General features: G+C 37.1%; 2 protein-coding genes across 4 annotated transcripts; one reads left to right on the top strand and one right to left on the bottom strand.

Annotated features, from left to right (window-relative positions):
* Nucleotides 1–1,376: 1,376 nt before the first annotated feature.
* Nucleotides 1,377–21,790, bottom strand: arih1 (ariadne ubiquitin-conjugating enzyme E2 binding protein homolog 1 (Drosophila)). Of its 2 annotated transcripts, none has more exons than XM_067420463.1 (14): nucleotides 21,323–21,790; nucleotides 18,404–18,471; nucleotides 18,151–18,295; nucleotides 12,442–12,534; nucleotides 10,999–11,054; nucleotides 10,407–10,473; nucleotides 10,016–10,122; nucleotides 9,667–9,709; nucleotides 6,567–6,638; nucleotides 6,345–6,475; nucleotides 5,508–5,574; nucleotides 5,156–5,416; nucleotides 4,938–5,050; nucleotides 1,377–3,834 (listed from the first exon to the last, which is right to left on the bottom strand). In XM_067420463.1, the coding sequence occupies exons 1-14, from the start codon at nucleotides 21,605–21,607 to the stop codon at nucleotides 3,750–3,752; spliced, it is 1,593 nt and encodes a 530-aa protein (XP_067276564.1). In that variant the 5' UTR covers nucleotides 21,608–21,790; the 3' UTR covers nucleotides 1,377–3,749. The 2 variants fall into 2 exon arrangements, with proteins under 2 accessions (XP_067276564.1, XP_067276565.1); XM_067420464.1 differs by having other exon boundaries at nucleotides 5,517–5,574; nucleotides 21,323–21,789.
* Nucleotides 21,722–26,532, top strand: arl2bp (ADP-ribosylation factor-like 2 binding protein). 2 transcript variants are annotated; one of them, XM_067420465.1, is made up of 8 exons: nucleotides 21,722–21,821; nucleotides 22,573–22,712; nucleotides 22,994–23,063; nucleotides 23,140–23,201; nucleotides 23,920–24,026; nucleotides 24,134–24,219; nucleotides 25,418–25,514; nucleotides 25,765–26,531. In XM_067420465.1, the coding sequence occupies exons 2-8, from the start codon at nucleotides 22,592–22,594 to the stop codon at nucleotides 25,870–25,872; spliced, it is 651 nt and encodes a 216-aa protein (XP_067276566.1). In that variant the 5' UTR covers nucleotides 21,722–21,821; nucleotides 22,573–22,591; the 3' UTR covers nucleotides 25,873–26,531. The 2 variants fall into 2 exon arrangements, with proteins under 2 accessions (XP_067276566.1, XP_067276567.1); XM_067420466.1 differs by lacking the exon at nucleotides 21,722–21,821 and having other exon boundaries at nucleotides 22,676–22,712; nucleotides 25,765–26,532.
* The last annotated feature ends 203 nt before the right edge of the window (nucleotides 26,533–26,735 follow it).

Here is a 26,735-nt window from a genome sequence, read left to right as displayed (position 1 = left end):
TTGTTGGCAAACATTCCCAGCTGCTGACATGTTGGTAATTACGTGTAAGCATTCGGGATGAAAAGGAATGCTTTAAAGGTAGATGTGTAACTGTTTACAGAGTAATTTTTTATATTGTTCGTTTTTATGTTTTTGTACCTGACTTTTTTAAAAAATAAATCTATTTGACTTCCAATTCAATTCCAATTATTTGTATTATTATTAAACATCCTTAAAGCTACACTGTGTAATTTTTTTAGTTTAGTCTTAGCTAAAAACACGTACTTCTTTCAAAAATATGTGCTCATGAATTTATATTTACTTCTTTCAAGTAATAAAGTATTCTCATAAGTTTATAATATGCCATTGAAAATACATACGGGTGAGGGGTTCGAATGCCGGTCGCCATGTTGCTCCTCCTCCATCTTGAAAGTACATTAGCCAAAGAGGGACATACCCATAAATTCAAGCTTCGCCTTACGCGTTTTAACACTCAGTGTAATACTGAAATGTGTAATATTGTTACCATCATTTTTAAAAGTAGATACTGTCTTTTTAAAGTGTAGATGCGTGTAATGAAATTGTGTTATTAAATTACAAAATGAATGTAATTGTTGTATTACCGACTTAAAATATTTAATTAGTTACTAATCATATTAAAAGTAAATTGCTTTGCATTGATAAAGTAATCCAAACCACATTTATAATGGGTCATTTATAACAGTAAGCAATTACATTTCCAAAGTAACCTTCCTAACACTGAATGTATGTGTGATTCAACACATTCTTTCTGTTGTGTGTGTGGAATGTCTTTTAATAGTTATGAATTTAATTCTACTTCGTCATGCCAATTCAAATACATATTTTAAGGATTTTTGATGTTTCGGAAGAACAGTATTTATTTGAAATAAAAATAGTCATTATGCTAGTTTGGATTGGATCTGTTTAAAGCAAAAGAATAAATTCTTTAAAAATAGGTGTCTTGTAGGTTAATTTAAAAAACAAATCGCTCAACATTCTACAAACCTGGTGGTAAATGTTGCTAGCTCATAATGTTTCTCATGGACCATGGCACACAAAGTAGAGGAGAAGGTAGAACCGATTAATCGACTCATACCTGAACAATGAGCAATATCTTCCAGTTCCGGAAGCCATGTTTTACTATCGTCCCATCAGTTAAGCTTTGTCTCCCTCTAGTGGATATTTTCATTGTGTGAACATTGAAATTAAACTCGCAAAAGTATTCCACCTGTGTGAAGTGACGACATCCGTGAGCTTTATTTGTGGACTGCATAATCCGTCGAATGGGATTGTTATGCTTGTGTTAATGGCAAACAGTCAAAGCCAGCAGATACACCAAACAAACTAGCTTGAAATAAAGACAAAAGCACACAAACTAAAGCAATGTCTGCAATATTTTGCACTTTAATATTTGTTTTCTTCAAAACGAACAACTAATTTCTTACACATTTGTACACTATGTATACAAGAAATCAAAACAAAAAAAATTAATCGCATAAAGAAAGGATACATGTAGAAAAGTATTAAAAGTTTTTGGATGTCTCAACAAAATGAGAGTAGCTGCTTTTTGTTACCTTGAATGTTAATTTTGGATGCTCATGAACTACCAGACATGATCGAATAGGCGTAACTGAGAAGCAAACAGGCCGGAAGGAGACACACACACACACACACAAAACTGCATACAGGGTCAGTAAAACCATTCCAAGTTTTTGCAGATCACACCGTGCTTCCCAATGTAATGGAAACTACAGGGACCTACAAAATAAGTAGCCAAACTTGCAAGATTATCCATTTATTATTCTGCAATATGCTTGCATGAAATGTCTAATTCTCAATTAAAAAAGAAATGATATATGTTAATACCTGGAAGACCATCTCAGCACTCAAAACTTAACATGAAAACAAACTGCAATCATTCCCAGCACACAAAGCAAAATGATTAATAGGCAAACACAAGAGAATGATATTACTTTAAATGAAGAATGCATTTTAGGACATTTATTTTTATGGCGCACATTTGAAATATATAAAAAGAAAAGAAAAGCCAATATATGATTCTCACTTCCATCAGAAACAGAGGGAGGGGGAAAAAAAAATCACCAGTTTGAGACTGACACTTTGGTGTTGTCTGAATATGCCAACTTGATCTACAATGACACCGTCCCACCTGTGTCTATCCCGGAACCCCTGTACCCCTGAATAGTGGGTCTCAGTGCTTCAATGATGGTCACGGTGTGTCCCCACACAATTTGTACATTTTTGCATGAAAAAAGTGTACACAAATGCAACATCACAGTACGAAGGTTACATCACATATTCCCTGCAAACTATATCATGACTCAAACGGCCCTTTGGAAAACCATCCCGGGTGCAAACGTGATTATTTTACACTAAATTAAGTAAAGCAGTGTGGAGATAACAGTGGCTTCTGACTAGTTCTGCAGTGTGCAAAAAAATGGAACATGTGGAAAATGCCTAACCCTGTTTGTCAATGGCTCAGTCAGAACACTTGACAACAGAAATGTCAAGAAAGCAGCGCAACAGGCCCATGGGTCCAATTTAATCTACGTGCATGTTGGCCGGACAAAGAACCTCGAGCCGGGGTCAGGGACGAAGAATGAACTTCAGAGAGACAAAAAGAAAAAATATAAAAGGTTATATGAGTGAATGTCACTCAGTTTGGCTCTCAGAAATTATTCATATAACTCTTAAAATCATACGATCCTTAATCTACCTAGGAGGAGAATAACAGCAAAGAAGGCAGAGCAGAGGAAACCACTGTTCTGTTTGAAAAAAATTGAAATCTTGGATAAAGCAGCAAACATTAAACTATCCCCATTTCCTCCAAATGTAAAGCCAGAGGCTCCCACAAGACTTCTAGTCGGCAGAAACGCGCCACCTTGGCATGATCTGCTCGATTTGGCAGAATATAGCCTTGCTCCGTCCCTGTAGAGCAAAGGGGAGGAGCGAAGGGAGACACAAAGACTCCCCATTTACGTCAAGCATGTCAAGTCCAAACCTCTTTAGAGGGGCGATCCAAGATAGGAAAGACACTCAAATCTACACAGCAAATATACAGTTTTTTTTAATATTTGTAAAGATAAATATCTTTTAAAAATGATGCAAACACATGCCACTCTTACTCTTTAACTTCCATGCATATGCATTATTTACAAATTGAAAAATACCGATTTTGTCTTTTTTTTTGGTGTTTTTTTGTGTCCTATTCCACTAACATCTGTATGCCCAAAAGTCAACTCCTTACAATCAACCACTCAACATTCAGCAACCCAAACACAGCTCTCGCCAGACATGGTCAGAATTAAAGCCATTTTGAAAACAAAGTCCATTTTCCACACACAAAAAGATTATATAAAATAAAGTCAAACAGAACACGTCCACAAACATAACTGATAAGAAGGGAAAAGATTTCCGATGGTAAGATCTTACAATGCGAGCAAAAGGAAGATGCCTTTTTGTTGGATTTCTCAGTCTTGCGCTTCACGCTGCTAACAATACTGATGAACATGTAATATTTTTATTTTTAATATTATCTAACTTTCTCATTTAAATATAATTTACTCTTATGCTTTTCATGGAACAAAAATCTGGAAAAAAAAATTATGCAATGCAGGGCGGTTTGCCAGGAAGGAGGCAGCAGAGGTCTGTGCTGCTCTCTTGTCATTGCATCAGCGCTCTAGTGGGTGGAGTTTCTCTCAGAGAGTCTGTGGTGTGGAGGTGTAATCTCAATCCTCAATGTACTCCCACAGGTCCTTGTCATAGCCTTCATGAACGTGTTGCAGCAGCACTCTCCGTCTGCTCTCACAGTATCTGCACACAGGAGCATCAAAACGTGTATCGTTATAAAGGAAGAGTGTGGTAGAGCAGGGCAAAACAACAAGGCCAGAGAACGTGATGAACGCGAGAACCTTGAATGAAAAAGGAAAAAGAAACTGCCTTAGATCAGTGGTTTTTAAACTGGGGTCTAGGGAGTTAGAGGGACTGTGAAAAAAAATATTTTAGGGGTGTCAAAGTTATTACATTTATTAGTGCTATCAGATTGATTGTTTTGTTTTTATATGTGTGTGTGCGTGTGTCTGTGTATACATATACACACATACACCAATCATGCATAGCATTATGGCTATGCTGGTCCCCTTTTTGCTGCCAAAACACCCTGACCCGTCGAATCCACTTGACCCCTGAAGGTGTGCTGAGGTATCTGGTGTTTGTTCAGCACATCCCACAGATGCTCCATTGGATTGAGATCTGGGGAATTTGAAGGCCAAGTCAACACCTCAAACTTGTAGTGCTCGCCAAACCATTTCTGAACCATGTTTGCTTTGTGGCAGAGCGCATTATCCTGCTGAGAGAGGTCACAGCCACCAGGGAATACCATTTCCATGAAAGGGTGTACATGGTCTGCAACAGTGCTTAGGTAGGTGGTACGTGTCAAAGTAACATCCACATGGATGGCAGGACCCAAGGTTTCCCAGCAGAACATTGCCAAAAGCATCACACTGCCTCTGCCGGCATGCCTTCTTCCCATAATGCATCCTGGTGCTATAGTGTTCCCCAGGTAAGCAACCCACGCACGCACCCGGCCATCAGCTTGATGTAAAAGAAAATGTGAATCAGACCAGGTCATCTTCCATTGCTCTGTGGTCCAGCTCTGATGGCTTGCTCTTGTCGGTGGACAGAGGTCAGCGTGAGCCCCTTGACTAGTCTGCGTGCACTGTGTATTCTAACACTATTCTATCAGAACCAGCATTAACTTCTTGAGCAATTTGAGCTACAGTAGCTTGTCTGTTCGATCGGACCACACGGGCCAGGTGACCCAGATCACAATTTGGCTCTTGTCAAACCGGATCTAATCCTTACACTTGCCAATCGTTCCTGGTATATTATATTTATATTTATATTTGTACACTTGCCTGTATTTATCTTGTACTTTCTGCTTAATGTCCTGCAGAGAATCTTGGGAGATGTCTCGTTCCAGATATCCAGACAAAACCTCGGTGGCATTCTCCAGATCTGCCTGGTTATTCTGTGTGCAGGCACATAAACCATCAAACATTTCAAATGACAGATTTTCCACGTTTTTACAACACAATCCAATAAATGATATTACAAATGACTATCTCCAGTTTACCTCGAAGATGATAGACTGGTTGTTCTTCTTGAGGTAGAACGCAAAGACGTAGGTGAACATGAGCGTGGAGCGGCACTGGCACAGCACGTCCACGGCCTTCTTCAGGAACTGCACCTCGATCCATGACATGTTGTGCTGCTGCATCTCCTCCATCTTCTGTTTGACCTGGGCGTACAGCTTGTGCTCGAAGCGCAGGCTCTGCATGTGGTTCATGTAGCGGTTGCAGTAGAACAGGTACCTCTGCAGGGCTGCTCTGGAACGCTGCGCAACACATATAAACATGGGATTGGAAAATCTTTAAAGATTTAAGACCAAAATTTGCATGTTCGAACACTAGCACAAATGGACTGACATTATTTACCTCTTGAGCATCCCGGGCAGCCTTGGCATCGTCCTCGTTATAGCGATTACAGTTGTACCTATGGGTGAGAACACATTCCAAGAATTAGTTCTATCAGCCACTTATGTTTTGCACATCAATAAACAAAAGTAAGATTCAACAAAAACAGTTTACGAACATGTGAAACATTAAATTTCAGAATTTCAGTAGTCGTCAGCTGAATGAGTCACTTGAGCTTTTCCTAAGATGTTTGCAAGTGATTTGTAAACATATGACTGCATGGAACAAGGAGGAGGGGAAAGCTAGTCTTTGAGCTCTCGGGTTTAAGAGGGACCTACTGATCCCAGACGTGCATGTGTAAACGTTGCCTTGGGAAAAGGTAGAAAAGTAGCACTACGGTAAATCTGAGAAAGTGTTCAGGGAGTTGTCACTTTCTTATTATTGGGGTGAAAAAAAGAAATTGAAATTTGTACTATTTAGTGTTTATTTTTTGTCTAAATAATGTGACAAGAATTTCATAACATTAAAAAGCAAACATAATGAAAGACCTTTGCAGTGGATCACCAACACAGAACACATTTTTGGGGGGATCCGGTTACTTTCACCAGTGCAGAGTGAAACATGGAAAACATGGAGTGGAGTGTTCACAGAATCCTTTGAATGCTCATATTTGACCTTAAAGCATACAAGTCCAGTTTGGGAACCATTGCGATCCTTGCTGATATGTTCTTCATACTAACAGCTTAAAGGGTATGAAGTACTATTTTGAAGTCTTTGCAATCTTAAACAACTAAACAAATCTTAAAATTCTAAATTTATTACAAAGAAAAGAAAAATATCTGAACCTACCAAGCAGAGCCATGCGGCTCCCAGGGTCCCAGACAAACCCAGCAGAATTCTGCTTTGCAGTTCTGGTTCCGGCAGACCATGTGGTTGCAGCCACCATCTTTCTCTATGGTGACATGGCATTTCGGACATTCCTGCAACACGACAGCAAAACGGCTGTTACTCATCTGGGTCATCAGATGGCACAGAGAAAAATTCACCACAACACAGTGAGAATCCACTGACCTTTGTATTTGCGGCAATCCAGTTTGATGTCTCACTGTCATCATCACATTTTTTAATCCATTTCCTTAACCACTGGGATCAAGACATAAAATAACATCAGTGGACAATACAAGAATCAATTCACTGCAACAACTAAAATGTGAGGTATTCATGACACAGAATATTGCATACAAACATGTACAAGAGCAGGAAGTTATGAGCTTGAAGGGTTAAATGTTCTCTCTCAATGGAAGATGATTGTAATACCCATATGAGAAGCACAAGGGACTAGAAGATTCCTTTGTTTTTGCCAAGACTACCCCCACGATAACAAGACAAGTCTCTGAAGAGCCTCTTAATGCTGAGAGTAGGAGAGGTGGCAGACTGCTAGCTTTCTTTGTTCAGATAGAAATAACGTGCCATACAAAATTAACATTTTCCCTGATTTCTACACTGTAAATGTCAATGCTGTCCTTTCAGAAAGGATGTCTATTAAAGGTAGGGAAGGCAATGTTTTTCATAAACAACTTACTAGAAACGCAAGCTTTTGCTGCTTTCACACCATAACTACCGTAATTAAGAGATCTCTACTCTGATTCACATCCTTAGATCGGTATTTATTCATTTCTCAAACGCCACAAATATTTTTTGCAAACATTGAACGCAAGATTATTGTAAATGTAATTACTGGTATTCTCCACTAGATGTCACAATCTTATTTGCCTTGACGAGGCGTGCCTGTCTTTCTTATTATTTATTCAGTGATTAAATGGCGGCTTCCGGTGCGTTGCCGATGTTTGTAATGAGGTGAAATGCTGTAGTAATGCTGCCTTCACGTGCTATCGGAAGTTTCATACTTCCCACTTCAGAAGTCATGATTACGAGCTTGTTATGTTCAGGTGCTTTGTTGTCGGAAAGAATGGAGGACGTCAGGTTCATACTTTTGTGCGTCTTGGGAAAATGCTATTTTAACACTATAACCATTTCAGCCATTTCCCCAGAAAATCATAGAATCACTGGCAAACATAGCAGCACAACACGAAATCATGTTATAATCACTTTCACAATAAAGGCATAATGTAGACAAGATAAGGCTGCGTAAAGACTTTAATGGGAATAGTTTTCAGGCATACATCCTATTGTATAGCTACTTTTACCACACTATCTAGATAGTCAGCTTGGTCACTATTCTTGAATGATGGTCAACAACATGCAAAATACACAATATGCTTCAAATGATTATTTATTTATGTAAATATGTACTTTAACAACAAGACAAGACAATGAAACTGTTGCGGAAAAAAACGAATAAAACACCTGCCACTGCAGAAATTTGTCTCCCATCCACCATTTTTAACGGTTATGCCACGTCCATCTCGGGAACTTGGGTATCAAAATTATTTCCGAACTTCCCAGTGGCGTTCATGTGCTATTTTTAGCTCAGAAACTCTTTACGATTATTATTTACGATAATTTCGATAGCACGTGAAGGCGGCATAATACTACAAATCTGCCATCTAGCAAATGGAACCATTTGACGAGACATCACCCAGACATTGCAACACCCCCACAGCCGAGCACACAAATGCTAAAAATAGATCACATACACGTGAATGCTTGCCTCGAATTATGATCAGTATATTAAACTTAGGAGTTCACTTAAGCACATATATTAGCACATATATCAGTGCAGGACCAATAATTAAAACCTAATAGTTTACATTATAAAAAGATTTCCTCAAATAAAATAAAAAAATTATTATAAACATCATAAAAACCACAAAACAAATAAAAGTTAGTCCACATAAGTCAGCACATTAAGGTATTGTTATTTGTCACCATGGCAAATACTTGTGTCCAGATATGAACACACTTCTCGTATATGAAAAGTAACTGCACACAACCAGTGTTGCCAACTATTTTCCAAGGAAAGTAGCTAAAGTCTGCACAAAATGTAGCCGGTGACGACAGGGAGAAAGCAAGACCTCACACTCGCAGGACAGTACTGTGTGGTGACATTTGTAAAGTAGCTGACGTTTGTCCAAAAAGTCGCTAGATTTGTCGCTAGTTGCTTTTTTGAAAAAAAGTCGCTAAATTTAACGACAAGGTCGCTAAGTTGGCAACACTGCACACAACGGGGGGCAAAATGCAAGAAAAGCTTGTTGTGAACTAAAAATTGCTGGAAATCATCCAATATCCTTTCTGTTTTAGAATAAATATATCAAAATATCCATAAAAACTAACTTTTATACAATTGAATACATTTTAACAACAAAACATAAAATATATATATTTTAAATTAAGTTGCATTTTAAGCTAGTCGTGCATTAAAAATGTAACAATTGTATGCATTTGAAATACAGAGATGGGTTCTGTTTTAATGAAACCAAGTGTATAATAATGTAATATACAGGTTTGTGGCTCTTAATTTCTCTCTATTACCCACTTGTAAACGTATGTTCACTGTTCTTTTTTTATAAATATAGTATTTTTAATTAAATGTATGTTCATTGAGTTGAATCGAATCAAATCAAATTGATTTGAGAGCTTGTGAAATGAAATTGGATCGAACTGGAACATCTGAATCGATACCCAGCATTATCATTTACGTTAATTAACATTGTAATGTTATGCATTTTGTGGCATGAGGTCATTGAACGCTGTCTCGTGACGTTTTGCAGACTCCACTCTGATCATGTTTTGGAGGAATTGTGGCTTTGGAGAGCACTCTGAAAGGAAGGGGTGGGTTCTTAGGATTTCAAAGCTAGCTTGCTATTGCTAGCCTCTCCGAAATTGCCTACCCCACCTTCAATGGCAATGCAATTGTGCATTCTACTTATAAAACAATTTTCAGACAGAGTGGGTGTTTTGCACATACAGGCTTTTGGTATTCACATGTAAAAATAAATAAACAATATTTATAGCAATGTACAATCCAGGTTTTTCAGCCAGAAAAAGTAAATGTACTAAACTATGAAAAGAAGCCATTGTCGAATATAAAAAAGCTTGACTCTACATAAAACCATGACTCGATATATTTATATATAAACACTGATAGCATTGCTGTGCAATTCTAGTTGATCTTAAGGTTTAAAAAAAATACAATGTAGCCTCAACATACCTTACACTTCACTGGATCGTGCCAATTTTCTCCACAGTTGAAGCTGCAAATGAATTGAGAGCACATGAGCACTCTCTCATCTAGCACAAACATAAACATAAAAACACAATCTCTTTTAGAAGTGCGTGCGTGTGTGTGTATATATACCACATTTTCCTCTAATGTCTCTAATGAGTCTTTGCTTTGATGGCTGGATAAGATTACCAGTGCCATCTAGGGAACATGTCTCCTGAGTTCTAGTGTCACTGGCTTGATCAGGTCTTCCCTGAGCTGTTGGAAGCCCTAAACCTGATCTGAGGTCAAGTACCAAAAGTATTTGATCTCATTAGCACTTCAGTCAGTGTCTTACCAAAACTGCCGACCACACTTGCACCGAACAGGTTTGGCGTCTGGGTACTGTACTTTGACAACGTGATGACAGTCAGGTGCTGGACACCATTTTAACAGTCTGTTACACTACAGAGAAAGAGACCAAAATAAACAGAATTTACAAATCACAAGTGAAGCAACTTCCATATATGATTTGAGAAATGTCTGGTTTCAATAAAAGCAAGGAAACTTGACCTTTAGTACAAATAGTACACAGTCAATATCACAAGTTTGCTTACATTCAATGGCCAATAATAATTTCTTCAATGTATTTCACATCTTATTTTAAATTAGCCAACATCTTAAAGCTTTTATTTAGGTTTTTTAAAAATTCCACATTACACTATAAATAGAATTGAATGAAATCCCACCTCTACAAAACTATTGGTTATTAAATGCTGGTACTTCAACTTCACTTTCGAATCTGTAATCAGTCGCCTGTTAAAAGAATTGAGATGTATTTAGTTCATACAAAAAAAGACATGCATGCTTCTACATGATATACTTATTATCCACCAAGGGCCACAAGGTGCATATAAAAAGGATCAGACCATTTACCTGCATCACAAAGGCAGCAGGGAGATCATATGTAGGTTAAGACAGCTGTGGGAATCCAAATTAATCTAACCGAATTGACAGGAGGTGCCGTGTTGTGACTCACACCTCCAGCAAAACAGTGTGTCCTACTTCTGACTAGGAATAAACTCTCATATATAAATCAGCTCATCTAGGATAGCCATAATATACTTTAGAACATACAATTAAGAATGAATCCAATGAGGCCTTTATAAATCATGAGCAATGGGGATGTAAGACAAAGGGAGAGGACGTTGTCTATCCTTTGAAAATATTTGTATATTGAGATTAACATATTACTTTTATTTAATGCCTACATAAAGATGATGTTACCAGAGAGAGAAAGGGAAGAGAGAAAAAATACTGCTTTATTTCTCAAACACTTACATGACTGTGTTGTCATCCACCAGAATATCACAGCTATGAGCAGGACAAGAAATGGTCTAGAAAAGAAACAAACAAGCTTGTGTTACAATAGGTCAAAGAAACAGAAAAAAATGTCAGTTGACACAGAAAAAAAAGCTGCTACAGCCATTGTGAATAGCCAAGTAGCTAAAAACAAAACCACTGCAGTATTTACATCAGCCTGTCAAAGTGATGGGCTGCTTTCTCGTGTGTATTTGTGTAAGCGCGAGTGCTCTCTAAAGTCTGCACCTAATGGGAATTTGGCTGCATGCATGAACTGTCTAATGCAGTTCATGGTCAAAATGTCATAAATAAAGTCGGTTATATTCATGAGACACAAACGGTCAAGACAAAAAAACAGTGTGTCAAAACCTTTGATTTGTGCATTAGACAATGTTATATGTTTATAATATTAAGGAAGCAACATTCACATATGGAATATTAATTTTGACTTAATTAAGAAGTACTTGAAGGCTACACTACCATTCAAAAGTCTGGGATCGGTAAGATTTTTCTTTTTAAAGAAATACATTTTTATTCAGCAAGGATTCATTAAATTGATCAAAAGTGCCGGTAAAGACATGTATAATGTTACAAAAAAGAAAATCAAACAAATTCTGTTCTTTTAAAGTTTCTATTCATCAAAGAATCCTGCAAAGAAAAAAAAGTGTGGCTTTTAAAGATATTAAGCAACACAACTGTTTTCAACATTGATATTAATAATAAATGTTTTATGAGCAACAAATCAGGATATTGGAGTGATTTCCGAAATATTATGAAATATATATTTATATACCATTTGAATATAAAACATAAAACATTTAATTAAAATGGAAATTATATTTCACAAAATTACAGTTTTAACTGTATTTTGATCAAATAAATGCATCCTCGATGCAGAAACAAAATACAACAAATCTTACCAACATGAGACTTGTATATATACACAACTGTAATGTATATTATTCATCATCTTCAACTTTTTATGGTTAATTTGCTTTTGCTGCTCCTAAACTTTGAAACACTTTACCTGTAGACCTGGCCATGTTCAAGTCCAGGTTAAAAACGCATTTATTTAGACTGGCCTTTAACACACTGTAGCCCTGTGTTGCTTTGAATTTTTTTGTATTTTGTGTAACTGTCCCTTTGGTTATTGCTTAATGTATTAATATATTATTTATTGAAGATGTTCTTCTGTTTTAAATGTAAAGCACCTTGGTCCTCCTTTTGGTTGTTGGAAGGTGCTATACAAATAAAGTTAAATTGATTGATTGATTGATTGATTATAAATAAAGGTGCTCCTATTAGTTTTGCTGTGGCATTAAGATTCATGAAACTTCACTAGTATTGGTATGAACTACTGACATTTTGGTATCATAACAACCCAATCTAAAGGCAATGTGTACTAAGAGCTGGAATATGTACCTGTCCCATTCCTTCCTCTATGATTTTGGTGGTTAAGTAATCGCCCCAGCACTGCATGCAGAACTTGTGCCCACATTCCAGACCGGTGAAGTACTGCAAAAGAACAGCCGACACCAAATCCACATTTAAAATCCAAAGTTACAAATAACGACAAGTTCTGAGAACAGTGCAATTTTTTAATACAATTTCATTAGGGCTGGGTTAAAAATATAGATTTATCGACATTCTATGTGGTTTTCAGTTGATGAAACAACAAAACATTGTAGCATGCCTCCCATCCAATACATAACAATAAGCATGGTTACTTTTGAAATGAAACAGTCTCAGCTTTTGAATTCTATCAATTTTATTACAAAATTCAAACAATAAATGCCATTTTGGAGCTATTAATGAGGTGTGACAGATTGCATCAGTTCAAATTGCACATGAACTCATGAGTCACAAACATCAGAAGGTATGCTAAAAGATATAGAATGACTTACTGAAATGTATATCATGTCTGATGTAGTCACTCAAACCGTGTTTCAACAGCAGAGACATCAATAACACAGCTGGTATACAATGTCAAGTTACATTACATTTACCTCTGAAAAACCATTCAGTGACCATAAACTCATTAGTCACCTAGAAAAAGGAACTCTAGAGAAGAGCATTTTGATAAATATATGCACTATATTTCATATTCATTGCATTTTTACTTAACCTGTTTGTCAATATATAAAGTAGTCATGTTTTTATGACAGCCACCATTTAAATTATATAAAAAAATGAATAGAAACATAATTATGTCATGAAAAAATATTATAAAAACTTCCCTTTGTAAATAAACTATGTTGCCTATACAAATCAATTATAGCCACATTATGTAATTTTTGCAGCTGGAGGTAACTTATACAAAACAAAGGCATAGCTTGATGACGCCTTGATTTCGCTGAGCTTTTATTATGCACAAGACGACTGTTTCTGCTTCTCCCAGTCATGCATATGTGGGGTAACGCAGTGCTGTTTTAACATATTAGAAACATTTGTGTGTGGTGAGAATTATGTTAAAATGCTACTCTGTGTGTTCGCTCAGCGACTACTAGGAGAAACTTGTTGCACACTGCAGTGCGCAAGATCGATATTAGTCATGGTAAAACATGGTACTCACAGTAAATCAAGAAAACTAGATTTAAACAATAAGACTAACTGTGTTGAGCTATATAACAATGATTAGATTTCTGTTGATGAATGCATCCAAACAGTTTGTAGAGCCCTGCATTTCTGCCCTAGCCAGACGGGCCCTGACTTTTTCTTATGCTCCTAGGGCCGGGCTTCGGGCCTTTTTTAGGCTTCTCCTTCGTTTTATATTTAAGACATTCATTAATTTAAAGAAACTATGAGATGTGCTGCGCTGGTGGAAACAACATGAGACCATGATACTGAGACTGTCAAGACTATCATGTTTAGAGTCTGCGGCCACGGCAGCAGTATCAGCGAGCATTCCTTCAGGTCGCCAATGTCACGTGATTTCAGCAGTTCGGATCGCGTCAAACTGCTGAAATCACGTGACATTGGCGACCCGAATCACACCGTTTGAATCTTTTTGAAGGAACAAGGAAGAGAAGACAATGCTGAATAAAGTCATAGTTTTTTATATTTTTGGACCAAAATGTATTTTCGATGCTTCAAGAGTTCAAGTATTGCATCCTTCATATCTCCGAAAAATCTTTAGTTTTATTATATTTATAAAAGAAAGATAGGCTGTACCGAGTCTTTCCGGAAAAAAACGAGCGCCTAGAGGCGTATCGTGTGGGCGGAGCTAAAGAATGACGAACGCGCAGCTACTGCACGAGAGATTGCTGAAAGCTGTCATCCTCAAGCGTGGAAAAGAAAACGTTACTCTAATAAACTATGGCTAGCAATCAGATTCTACTAATACAGATATGATCCAGAATCAGATCCGGAGGATGAAATAAATTGAACAGGAGAAACAGCAGCAGCAGGACGTCCGTCTCTGTGGTATGTACTGTATTTAGTGGCCTGTCAACATTTGTGTGCGTTTACTCGCAGTTTATGAGGACATGATTTGGTTTATGGACTATTGTATGCGACTAAACCTTAGCAGTAGCAAGCAAAAACGGTTTTGCCTGTCAGATAGTGTATAAAAAACAATGGAGTAACGTTAGCGCATTTGAATAAGGAAGCTTTGTGAGAATGTCCCCTAGCCTAGCTTTATGTTTGGGTGGTTTTACAATAAACAAACTGACAAATTAGTCAGCTAAACAAATGTATTTAAACACACACCATACACCAAACATTTACTGATGTTTACTCACACGACGATAGCCAACAGCATAGACATTTGAAGCAGTTTTACTCAACGCCTGCTTCCAAAGCAGGCCGAACTTTTATCGCTGGGGCCGCTCCGTCAAAAACACACTTCTTGTTGATTTGTTGAAGTCCTGTGACAGCAGTGACCGGTGGAGATCCACTATTGCGACACGACCAAAGCGTGTTGTGATGCTTCTCGTCATTTCTGCGTTCAAATCGGTTCAAATGCAGCGCCGCCTTCCCGGAATGCTGTGCGGGCGCATTAAAGTCGTTTGATGTCACCCATAGGAATAAAGTGGAGTGCGGCGCGCCATAAGTGTTGCACGGACGAGTGAATCTGCACCTTGAGAGCAGTGTTTATGGGCGTGCATTTGCTCTTTCGCCTCAGTCACATGCGCACGCACCCTACCGGGAGAAGAGCCCGTACGACCCATACAAGGACCTTCTGCTCTGTTGACGTCAAGTGGACCCATACCCGAAAAAAACTCTCCGAAACTTGTGAGAAACCGGAAGGAGTATTTTTGACACAGAAATACTCCATCAAACGTCCAACTTAGTGTTTGAAACTTTGTGTATATTTAGGATAGGAATCCAAATCTTTAACAGTGTAAAAAGCTCAGTATGCATGAAACAGCATTTTACCCCCCTTTAACTTAATAAAGAAACTAAACAAAATATAACTACTTTGACAATTAAAATGAAACTGAACTATTTGGGGAGGATAAAAAATAAAAACATGGGCTCCAGTCGGACTTGGGCCGAGAATTTTGATAAGCTGTCGGACACGGGCAGGCTTCAGCGTCTTGGGCCAGGGCTGGGCAAGGACCTAGATTTGAGGCCCGTGCAGGGCTCTATTCCCTTGTGTAATTAAACACACAATATATTAAAGGGATACTCCACCGCTTTTATGATGTCATTTATAGGTGACACACAGATACAGTCCGTGTCCTGGTTAAAATTGCTTATTTCTCTGGATTTAAACATTCTTGGAAACATTTGGGAAGTATATCACAAGTCAACAAAATATATAACATTGTTCTAAAGGTTTTTTTAAAGGATATTTTATTTTTAAAAATCTTACGTACTGTGCCTTTAATTTTAACCTTTAATATTATATTAATGAACCAAATGGGGTTCCCTGCATAGTTTACAAGTTGAGAGATTTATTTTTTCTCTTGAGAAAATTTGCCATACTGTACGATACAAACATATTAAATCGGAATTGGTACTAAATATAAATGGGAGCTTGTGAATCAAATCGAAATTTGTCAATACCTACCCAGCCCTAAATATCATGACATGAATAGCCTAAGAACTGAATGTCATTCTTTATTTTAGGGTGGATCTTGCAACAGAGACTCAATAAGGAACTATAATATACAAGAATACAAATGACAAACACTGCAATACATTAAAGCTAAAAAAACAACAATTAAACAAATCTAACGGCTAGCTATCCAGTGTTGTGTGCACATGAAATACAATGAGCCTTGTTCTCTTCAACAGATCAATACAACAAACAACACTGTTGTTTTGGCTCAGATAAGGATCTTACGGAGCAGTTCTGACTGAACAGGTGACAGAAGAGTCAGCCATAGTGATTATCTACTACTCCTACAAAGTATCCCGTTGTCATGCATTTTATAGTCTCAGGCCCCCTGGTAGTAAATGCCTGGTTCTCTCTCTTGGGACAACAGACAACACAGGCAAGAACAAATCAGCTTAATATTTGTGGTAGGACTGACGCAAGCAGAGTATTGCTTACAACAACATCACAAGTAGTTTAACAGCACTGTGCAGACGGCACTAATGGTATTTAGGGAACATCTCATGGGAGCAGAGTGGTGGCCAGCTTTATGAAGCAACACATAAACATTGAAATCTCAATTTGACTTTGGGTCAAATTAATCATCCCAATAAACTGCTAAACTGCAGAGACCCGCAATCTGATTAAGCTCTTAGTTAAACAGAACTCTCAATATAAAACTGATGATAGTTACATTTCCTAAAGAAGCTAGCTGTATCATGTGACCCCCAACTAATTCTTTACTTCGAGCAGAAAAGCAGTGAGAAGGGAAATGTCAGTGGTTGCTATTCCAGTTAAATAGTCACAATTCAAAGCAATAAACATAACAGTTTCCAAAACCCTACTGTTTAATCCAGAGTTCCTTTCAGACAGCCACTGTCTCTCATGACAAAGCTGATCAAAACAATACATGCATTGCATACATGACACACTTAATCTATCCTTTCTCTGACACACAAGATTTCTCAAGGTTCCCTGTAAATACAAAGACTAGTCCATTCCTCTCCTCGGCTGCTTGCTTTGTATACAATTTGAGTAATCCAGTGAAGAGATTACAGGCAAAAAGAGCTCATTAGAAATCCTTCCTGATGGCTGAGACACTGTAGTGTGTAGCACAGAGTGGCAAACACAAGATGTGTCAAAATAATACTGCATACCACCTTCACACACCCCACAATGCATCCCATCCATGTGGTAAAAACAATCTGTTCACACTGCTAAGCGATTCAACAGATCTACTGAAATAAACAGCCACAGATGGAATCTGCAGACGTTGCATTTTATGCAATGATTTTGGGAGGAAATCTATGGATATAAATCTATTCTTTAGAATGGATTTAAATACAGTAAATACACAACTGTGCAAAAGTTTGAGGTCCAATTTGTTTTTAAATGAAAGTAATTAATACTTTTATTTTAACAAAGACAGTAAACAAAATCTATTTTAAATAAATGCTGTTCTTTTGGACTTTCTATTAAGTTCAAGAGTACCAAATATAAAGAAGCACATTTTTCAACTAATATTAACGAGGATAATGATATCAGTTAAAATTTTATAAGATAAATATATTTTTATTATATTAATTATCATATAATTATCAATAAGAAATGTTTCTAAAGTACCAAATCAGCATATTAGAATGATTTCTGAAGGATCATGTGACACCGAAGACTTGAGTTACGGCTGATGAAAAATCAGCTTTGCCATCAAATTAATAAATTACATTTTAAAATGTATTAAAACAAAGTTTTACATTTTACAAATGTTTTTTAAAAAATTCTGATTTATTTTTAATCAAATAAATGCAGTCTTGATGAGTTTAAGAGACTTCCAAAAAATTCTTTACAGTAGTACATGTTAAATAGAGCTGAGAGTAACACACTTTTTTGACTTAAAGTATAATCAAATTAGCCAAACTGTCCATCAAAAAACATTCCAGGGATAGAGGATGTGCACAACTATGTGAACGATGGCCGATCTATTTGCAGGCACAGATTCTGTGCAAGTCTGCTAATAACTATCAGCACAGCAGCAATGAAAATAGATTAATCAGAGGCAAAGAAAAGGGAACTACGCTGGGCTCACTAACCGAGTTAGGATAGTTGAGATAGCAGATCTGACATGGCATGTCCTGTGCCGACGATCTTGTGTTCATGAGGCGTGTCCGAGACTTCTTACTGGGGTTTATAACATGACACTCTGAAAACAGCTTGTCCAGGTTACCATCAAAGTACCTGCAAAGAGATAAACGTTAGATTTGTTCAGTATTGAATAGAAACAGGTGTTAGCTGACTAATAATCTGGTGGGATAGAATTGAGAGTAGACCATAGAGAACAATTACCTTTCCATCAGCTTTTCTTTGTCCCAGTTGAAATGACTAAGTAATATTCTAGTGATTGTAGCAGGATTCTGTAATGAGACAAAAGCATAAATCATTTTACATACAGCAAGTATGTGTAGACAGATATAGTTATACTATAGTTTATATAAAGTATACAGTTAGTTAAACTTTATTCTTACAGATCAGTTATAATTTTGATGCAAGTCAAAAAATTTAATAAACTACACATTGATTTAATACATTTTAAATCATTAAATCATTGCTAAATTAATCATTTTTCAGGAAAACAACTAATATTGACTATTGACATAGTTATTACTTATAATACTAATTATAACCCAAATAACCGCTAGTAATTTGAATATCCTCTATCTATTATAATGTGTACTATATGTGTATATTGTCTAATATATGTATATATACGCATATAATATTTTAAATATAAATATAAATTTAAAATTTAAATCCCCCACACCATTACACCACCACCACCAGCCTGCACAGTGGTAACAAGGCATGATGGATCCATGTTCGCATTCTGTTTACACCAAATTCTGACTCTACCATTTGAATGTCTCAAAAGAAATTGAGACTCATCTGACCAGGCAACATTTTTCCAGTCTTCAACTGTCCAATTTTGGTGAGCTAGAACACATTGTAGCCTCTTTTTCCTATTTGTAGTGGAGATGAGTGGTGCCCGGTGGAGACTTCTGCTGTTGTAGCCCATCCGCCTTAAGGTAGTGCTTGCTGTAGCTTCACAAATGCTTTACCGCATATCTTGGTAGTAACGAGTGGTTATTTCAGTCAAAGTTGCTCTTCTATCAGCTTTAATCATTCAGCCCATTCTCCTCTGACCTCTGACATCAGCAAGGCATTTTAGCCCACAGGACTGCCTCATACTGGATGTTTTTCCCTTTTCACATCATTCTTTGTAAACCCTAGAAATGGTTGTGCATGAAAATCCCAGTAACTGAGCAGATTGTGAAATACTCAAACTGGCCCATCTGGCACCAACAACCATGCAACGCTCAAAATTGCTTAACTGACCTTTCTTTCTCATTCTGACATTCAGTTTGGAGTTCAGAAGATTGTCTTGACTAGGACCACACCCCTAAATGCATTGAAACAACGGCCATGTGATTGGTTGATTAGATAATTGCATTGATAAGAAACTGAACAGGTGTTCCTAATAATCCTTATATATATGCTTTTTACAAGTCCAAATGGTTTCAAAGCAGCTTCAGTGTTAACAGGAAAATAATGCAACAGTTTGATTCGGCTGTACAGCCGCTCTGGAGAAAGCGGTGGTTATCCAGCTAATTTCAATTATCATGTAGTGCCAATGCGGGCACATATCAGTAACTCTGTAATATAGTTGAAATTTAAGTGTCCCCAACTGAGCAAGCCAAAAGTCAAAGGCAACAGTGGCAAGGAAATAAAACTCCTTCAGGGCCAGAATGGAGAACAAAACTTTGGGAGAACCTTTGCTGTTATATATGTGTACTTAATTACTAATGTCAATCACAGGGCTGAATGCCTACAAAACGCTACAACAAATACTAACCCCTAAACCTACCATTGACCCTAAACTTAACCTGGTTTGGGGGAAAAAACTATATGTATTGGATTTAATCTATTAAGTCATAACGACACAAACTGCGAGGCCATCTTGGAGTTTGTGGCATGAAGGACAATGCTTCAAAGAGCAGCAATGATATGATTTTTAAGACAATAGAGTTCAATACAATACACAAAAAAGTTGATCAAAGTGTATACTGACAGTTCAGAGGGATACGAGGAGACAAAAGCTTAATCTTCAGAATTTCGCAACCACCCCAATTTGACGTTCCTGAACTAAACCAGAATTTTCATTGGATTCAGTTGAGTAGGCTAGCACTGTACTGGGACAAATAAACAGAATAGACTATAATGAGCCACAGCATCAACCACTTCAACCTATCACAATAACAGCATAAAAAGGCGTTTGCTGACTGCATAGGAGGAGCAAATCTGATAAATTAGCGCAAAATCTGTAAATTAACCAGCAAACAAAACAATCAAAACTGCGGTTAGCAGAGTAAAATGTCGAGCTTCACGAGACTCCAAACAGCCTGTGGCTATGATTCTGCAGAAGAAAGAAAACATCAACCATGACTCAAATTCACTTTGATGATCTATTTTTGTGCTGTTTAATCAAACATAACCAGCCATGATGAAGCATCGGCTCCGCCATGTTGTTGTCGGGAGCAACTAAGACTAGGTAACTCACACGCTAACGCCACCTAACCCATATCCCAGCTAAACAGATAATAAAGAGGACACGTCCTTCTTCGGAATATCAATAACCAGCCCTGAATACATATGACACATAAGAAGAAATCGCAATACAGTTTTTGATGTACTTAAACTGGGGCTATTTGCTCGTGGTTAGCTTCCTAAGCTAGTGAGACCAGGAACAAGGGGGGTCTAATAAAATGGAGAGATTTACAACATTATTATTTCCTTGATGTGACTTGGTTTATCATATGCTCAGATGCAAACCTTCTGGCAATACAAATGTTCTTTTGTTTAAACGAAGTACATTAAAGGGAGACATGTCAGCAGGATTTTATATGCAGGTGAATTAGAAGCTAGTTAAGCATCTTATGTCATTACTGGATATGTTAAGGACAGGGAAATGACTGGATTGACGCAAACCTGCTCCCTCATAACGATTATTATGAGCATATATCTATCCTGTTGACGTAACGACACTGTCTTTTCATTCACTTTGGTTTTAAGGACAACTGGTGGCTTTTCATGTCTGTTGTGTTGTCAACGGGGGGCAAAGTTTGCCAGAATGATGTAAAAATCTCCCCTTTTGTTATGACGGGTATTCCAGGACAATTTGAGCCCAGGGGGTGCCCTGAAAACACTTACCTGGATGACCTCGTTGACCTCCCTGATACACTCCACCATATGCTGCAGGATCTGCTCGGCGGTAAGAACTTCAAAGCGGTAGTCTTCCTCATCCTGCCCGGGCCCGAGGCCGCTGCCTCCCGTCTCCCCGCAGTCGTCTCGCTCTCCCCCGGCCACAACGGGATCAACCAACTCCACCTCGCCGAGCTCCAGGGTGTCGTCCGCGGTCTCATCTTCGCCGCTGTCTTCGCTGCATTCCTCTTCCTCGTCGTCGAATTCATAATTGTAACCCTCGTCTGAGTCCATGACTGGGTTGCGGGTTTAACGTAGCGACACGCCAAGTGGGATAAGTTCGATGTGTGTTATTTGGCAGATAAAGCAAACCAAAACGAGAGTACTTATTTAGCTTGCTAGCATTCCAGTTTTTCCAGCAGCAGAGAAAACAACAACAGAGGAGCGACGCTGGCTGCTGGGCCAACAAAGAGACGCAGCGTCACGGGCCGACGCTGAGTGACGTCATGTACGTGACACAAAACAAGGAAAGTCGTTAGGCAGCTGCATTAAAATGTGTATTTGCGATCATACACTGGTTTAAACTACACCAACAAATAAAACTTATTTTGAAGAACAAAATAAGTATCTTTATATATTTTGTCTTACACTGGATATGTCACACATTCACAGTGTGACCATTGTTTCTATTTTATTTTAAATATGACATTTTGTATTGAAAATAAAGATATAGTACAGCCTATAATTATATTCAGTACACAACATGTACATACGAAATGTACCAAATGTCGTACATTTTATAAATTTGGTTGTTGTAGTATTGTATTAATAAAAATAAAAAATAATCTATTGTACATTTTTACATATTTTAAAATAATATTTATATTTATTTATTATAGTATATAAATAATATGCATTGAAAAGTTATGAATGTATTTTTTTTCCACAGTGTGTCGAAATAAGACAAAATGGCTATATCTAATAATTTCGATTATATTTCATGATAGCACAGATAAATAAACATGACTTCATACCTCTCCGCTATAAAGCAGGTCATTATTAAAATTATGACAGATTTGACCTAGTTTCTGAGTGGTGCCTCTTGGTGTGATCCGGTATGATCTTATCAAATTCGTTCAACTTGAAACACTTATCGCCTAACTTACTAAAAGATAATTAACCAGAAAAGGCTGAATTAACCGCAACATCTAAAAGCCTCTGTCATGGTCCGGTAATAGCAGCATCTTTTTTTGTTTTAGGTCAAAGTGGCGGAACTAAATGAAAAGAAAGTTGTTTCTACCGGACACATTTCGAGCAAGTACGCGTTCTCCCGTTGCCGTGGCAGCAGCGACTTCAGGAAGAACGTTCGGGCGATTTATGATGGATTCTCATGAGACAGGTAATTCATTGTTTTAAAATATCCATAAACGTGCCAGTTAAAAAATAGTCGACTGTAGCTCCTATGTCACGAAACCAACCGTTTGACTGGACTACTGTCCTTGCTTCTTTAAAGCTTCAGTGCGTCAGCCATGCACCTGCTGCACTACTACCAGCTAGCTTACTGAAATCTGGCAGAATAATTTCATGATTACGATCATATCTGTCGCGGATATTTAAAATTATTTCTGTACATTTTGTAACGTTATTTACACCTTCTTCTTTTTTATCTCTACCCAAAAGATCTGCTGAGTGGCGACGAGAACATAGTGGAAATGCAGAATTTGGAAGAGGAGGACTTTGCTGTTTCAAAGTGAGTTATAAAGATATAAAAATGCATGAAACTTTATGAAATTTTCACTTTTATCCATAATATTTTGTCTCTCCAGGTCATCAGATGCTGATGCAGAATTTGACATGGTAATTGGGAACATCGAGGATATTATAATGGGTATTCATCTATCTATTATTATTTTAAATCACTTAACTCACTTATGGCCACAACTGTAAATTATGAATATAATCTAGTAGAATTTGTCTTTAACAAGGGTGAATCTACAAAATCTGTCAATGTTTGTGCAAACAATTTACTTAAAGGGATAGTTCACCCAAAAAAGAAAATTACTCCTTTATTTACTCTCCTTCAAGCCATCTTAGATTAACAATCTCAATCAGAGTTATATATATAAAAAAAATGTCCTGGCTCTTTCAAGCTTTATAATGGCAGTGAATGATAGTTTCTGTTTTGAAGTCCATATAAATGCATCTGTCCATCATAAAAGTGCTATTTTTCTTATCCAAATACATCGCTTTGCTTCAGAAGGTCTTTATTAACCTCCTGGAGCCGTGTGGAGCAGTTTTATGATGGATAGATGTTCAAAACAGAAACAGCCATTCATTGCCATTCGAATGCTTGAAAGCATATATATATATTTAAAATATAACTCTGATTGTATTCATCTGAAAAAAGAATGTCATATACACCTAGGATGACATGAGGGTGAGTAAATCATGGGCTAGTTTTCAACACATTTTTAGGTGAACTATTCCTTTAATTAGTTTTAATTTGTTTGTAAAAATGTAATTTTTTTATTTCTTTTTCTTATGGTTTTAGGTGAAATTATGGTTAGGGTGAAATAGTTATTTCTAACACGTCATTTTCTCCACAGAGGATGAATTCCAATATCTTCAGCAGTCTTTCATGGAGAAATATTACCTTGAGTTTGATGACTCTGAGGAGAATAAACTCAGCTATACACCTATATTTAACGAATATGTATGTGATACTTTGAGCTTTTTTGAATCATTTATGATTAAATCATTTATGACCCTTGTTGAGATGGAAATATTTAACTGTCATTTATGATTCTTTTGCAATTTCAGATTGAAATCCTAGAAAAGCATCTGGAGCAACAGTTGGTAGAGCGTATTCCTGGATTCAACATGGATTCCTTCACCCATTTACTTAAGTATGCCAAATTCATCAGCTTTTCTAAACTTGAGTATAGTGGCTGTGACAGTGACTGTCAATACAAGGTATCTCAAAATAGACAATACAGACAATAGCAACCAAGTCTCAGTCAGTCTTAGGCGTTTTCAGTCTTAGGTGCCATGGGCCCCTAAATATGATCATGTAATGTGAGGGATCCTTTGTATAAAGACTTACAGTATACATATATATTTATAGAATTTTTTTTCTCTAAACTAGTACTCCCTTGGGGCCTGGTGTGGGACAAAATATTGATTGGGCAATATATCGATTTCCTTCTATATGCGATATGAGAATTGATACACTGGCGCCGATATTTTAACTAATAGAATAAGGTGCTCTAAATAGATTTCATTGCTCTATCAGCATCGCTACTTCATGGCCCCTCAAAGTGGCACTCAACACATGAATGAGGGAAACGTGAACATTAGTTAACCGGCCTGAAGAAAAACTTTTTTCAATGGGATGGCGGACAGCAGAGTGAGTAAAATTATAGATGCCCAAGCCAGTTTATGCTTTGTCTGGCTATTACAAGACTAAGCTCAATTTAAAATTGAACATTGGTCTGGGGAGTATGCTCTGTATTTTCTACTACACAAGAGACATGATAAACAAGCATTATTTGAATGACTGTACGCAATTGAATAGTCCTTCAACACATCAGACCACAAGAGGCGTGATCAACAGGCAATGACCCATCATCGTGTTAAACCCGCCAATAGCACACCAGGTAGATAAGCCAGTCTGTCATTGGTTCCTGCAAAAGTATAACAGAAGCAGTAGAAATGAATGTACAGGTTTCCAGACTGAGCTGCAGGGCGAAATTAAATCGCCACCAGATCAGGCTGGGTTTACCCAGACTATTTTAAGCCCAAAGTTTGGGGAAATGTAATCGTTTCACAGGTATTTTGTTTTCATAGTTTGAAATATATCGTGATCATTATAGGACCGTCTAGTAATATATTGATTATCGCAGAATTGCTGTATCATGAGCCATGTATCGTATCGTGAGGAACCCTGTGATTCTCACCCCATTGCGATTCCCTGGAACCCGGTTTAAAAAGTCTTCTTACTGTAATACACATATTTTACCACTAGATGGAGGTATTTACATATGTTGACATTTGCATAGAAAATTATTCCATAATGATGACCTTTACTTTTTCCCCCCCAATTAGACAGCACAAAGATGAAGTCTCAGGTGACATACTTGACATGCTGCTCACTTTCACGGACTTTATGGCTTTCAAAGAGATGTTCATTGATTATAGAACAGTAAGTAAAAATCTGTTTATTTCTTTAACCTTAGGATATGATTTATAATGTAAAATAATGTGAATTCAGATTCTTCTAGTTTAGAGAAAAGCTGTTTTGCCTAGTTCAAATGTAATTCTTGGCTATAATAAAATGATCTGAAAAGTAATGACCTACTACAATGAAACATTGGCTACTACCATGAACAAAAGCCATAAATGTGCTAGTAGGCTGTGGCAGAAACTCGTTTTTTCAATCTTCTTTTTTATAGGAAAAGGAGGGTAGAGGATTGGACCTTAGTACCGGACTGGTGGTGAAGTCATTAAATTCTGCTTCAGCTTCACCTCTGACCTCCAGCACAGCCTCAGAATTGAGCTGAATCAAGGAAAATGGGGATTTCATGTAAATGAACTTGAGCGACACAGAGATGACTCCCATTTAAAAAGATGAATATTCATTGAAAATTCCTTTCTGACACTTCCCAAAACAATCATTGTTTATACTAAACTGACAGAAGGGAATCTTTGTTTAGTTTAGGTTAATGTTTAAACGTAAAATTCAGGTTAACAGTCAGCTCATTCTGTATGACTCTTCTAACAGTATTCTCATGATCTGTTATTTAATCCAGACTCAGTCTGGATCAGTTCTTCATATCTTGTTTTGGCCTACAGTGCAGCAGACCTCTATTGCTGTTTCTGACAAGTTGATGTAGAAAGTTGTAATGAGCCTCACCATCTCAAAGCTGCCACTTTATTGCATATTTTCATGCAAGAGCCCTTCCATTTTATATCATTAGATACCAAAATAATTTCACTTGACAATCAAAAAGGGCTTTTTATTAAAAAAGTATTATACAATGTGCCTGATATGACAACAGTTCTGGAAGACCCTTTTTAACAATTCACAAGCCCAGGTAAAATATTACATCATTAAAAAAATATGTTTATACATTTACCAGAAACAATGCAAATAATCTTAAAAGTTTTCAAAATAACTTTTGTTGGTGTATACAGTGCAAATTCCTTTTCTTTCTTTCTTTTTTTTTAACATAGAAATTGTTCTTAATAGATGAATGTTGTGTAATTGTGTATATTTGTTTATTTGTATATATAGACATATTTGAGCCTGCGTATGGAATAAATAAATACAATTGTTCTTTATTAATTTTATCAAAACTAATATTTTATGCTCAAAACACTGAATCAATTATGTTCTTAAGTATAACTTTACAATAATGCAAGA

This window comes from Pseudorasbora parva, chromosome 16 (assembly GCF_024679245.1).
Source record: "Pseudorasbora parva isolate DD20220531a chromosome 16, ASM2467924v1, whole genome shotgun sequence".
Lineage (NCBI taxonomy): Eukaryota > Metazoa > Chordata > Actinopteri > Cypriniformes > Gobionidae > Pseudorasbora > Pseudorasbora parva.
This window is presented reverse-complemented; position numbering and strand designations above follow the sequence as displayed.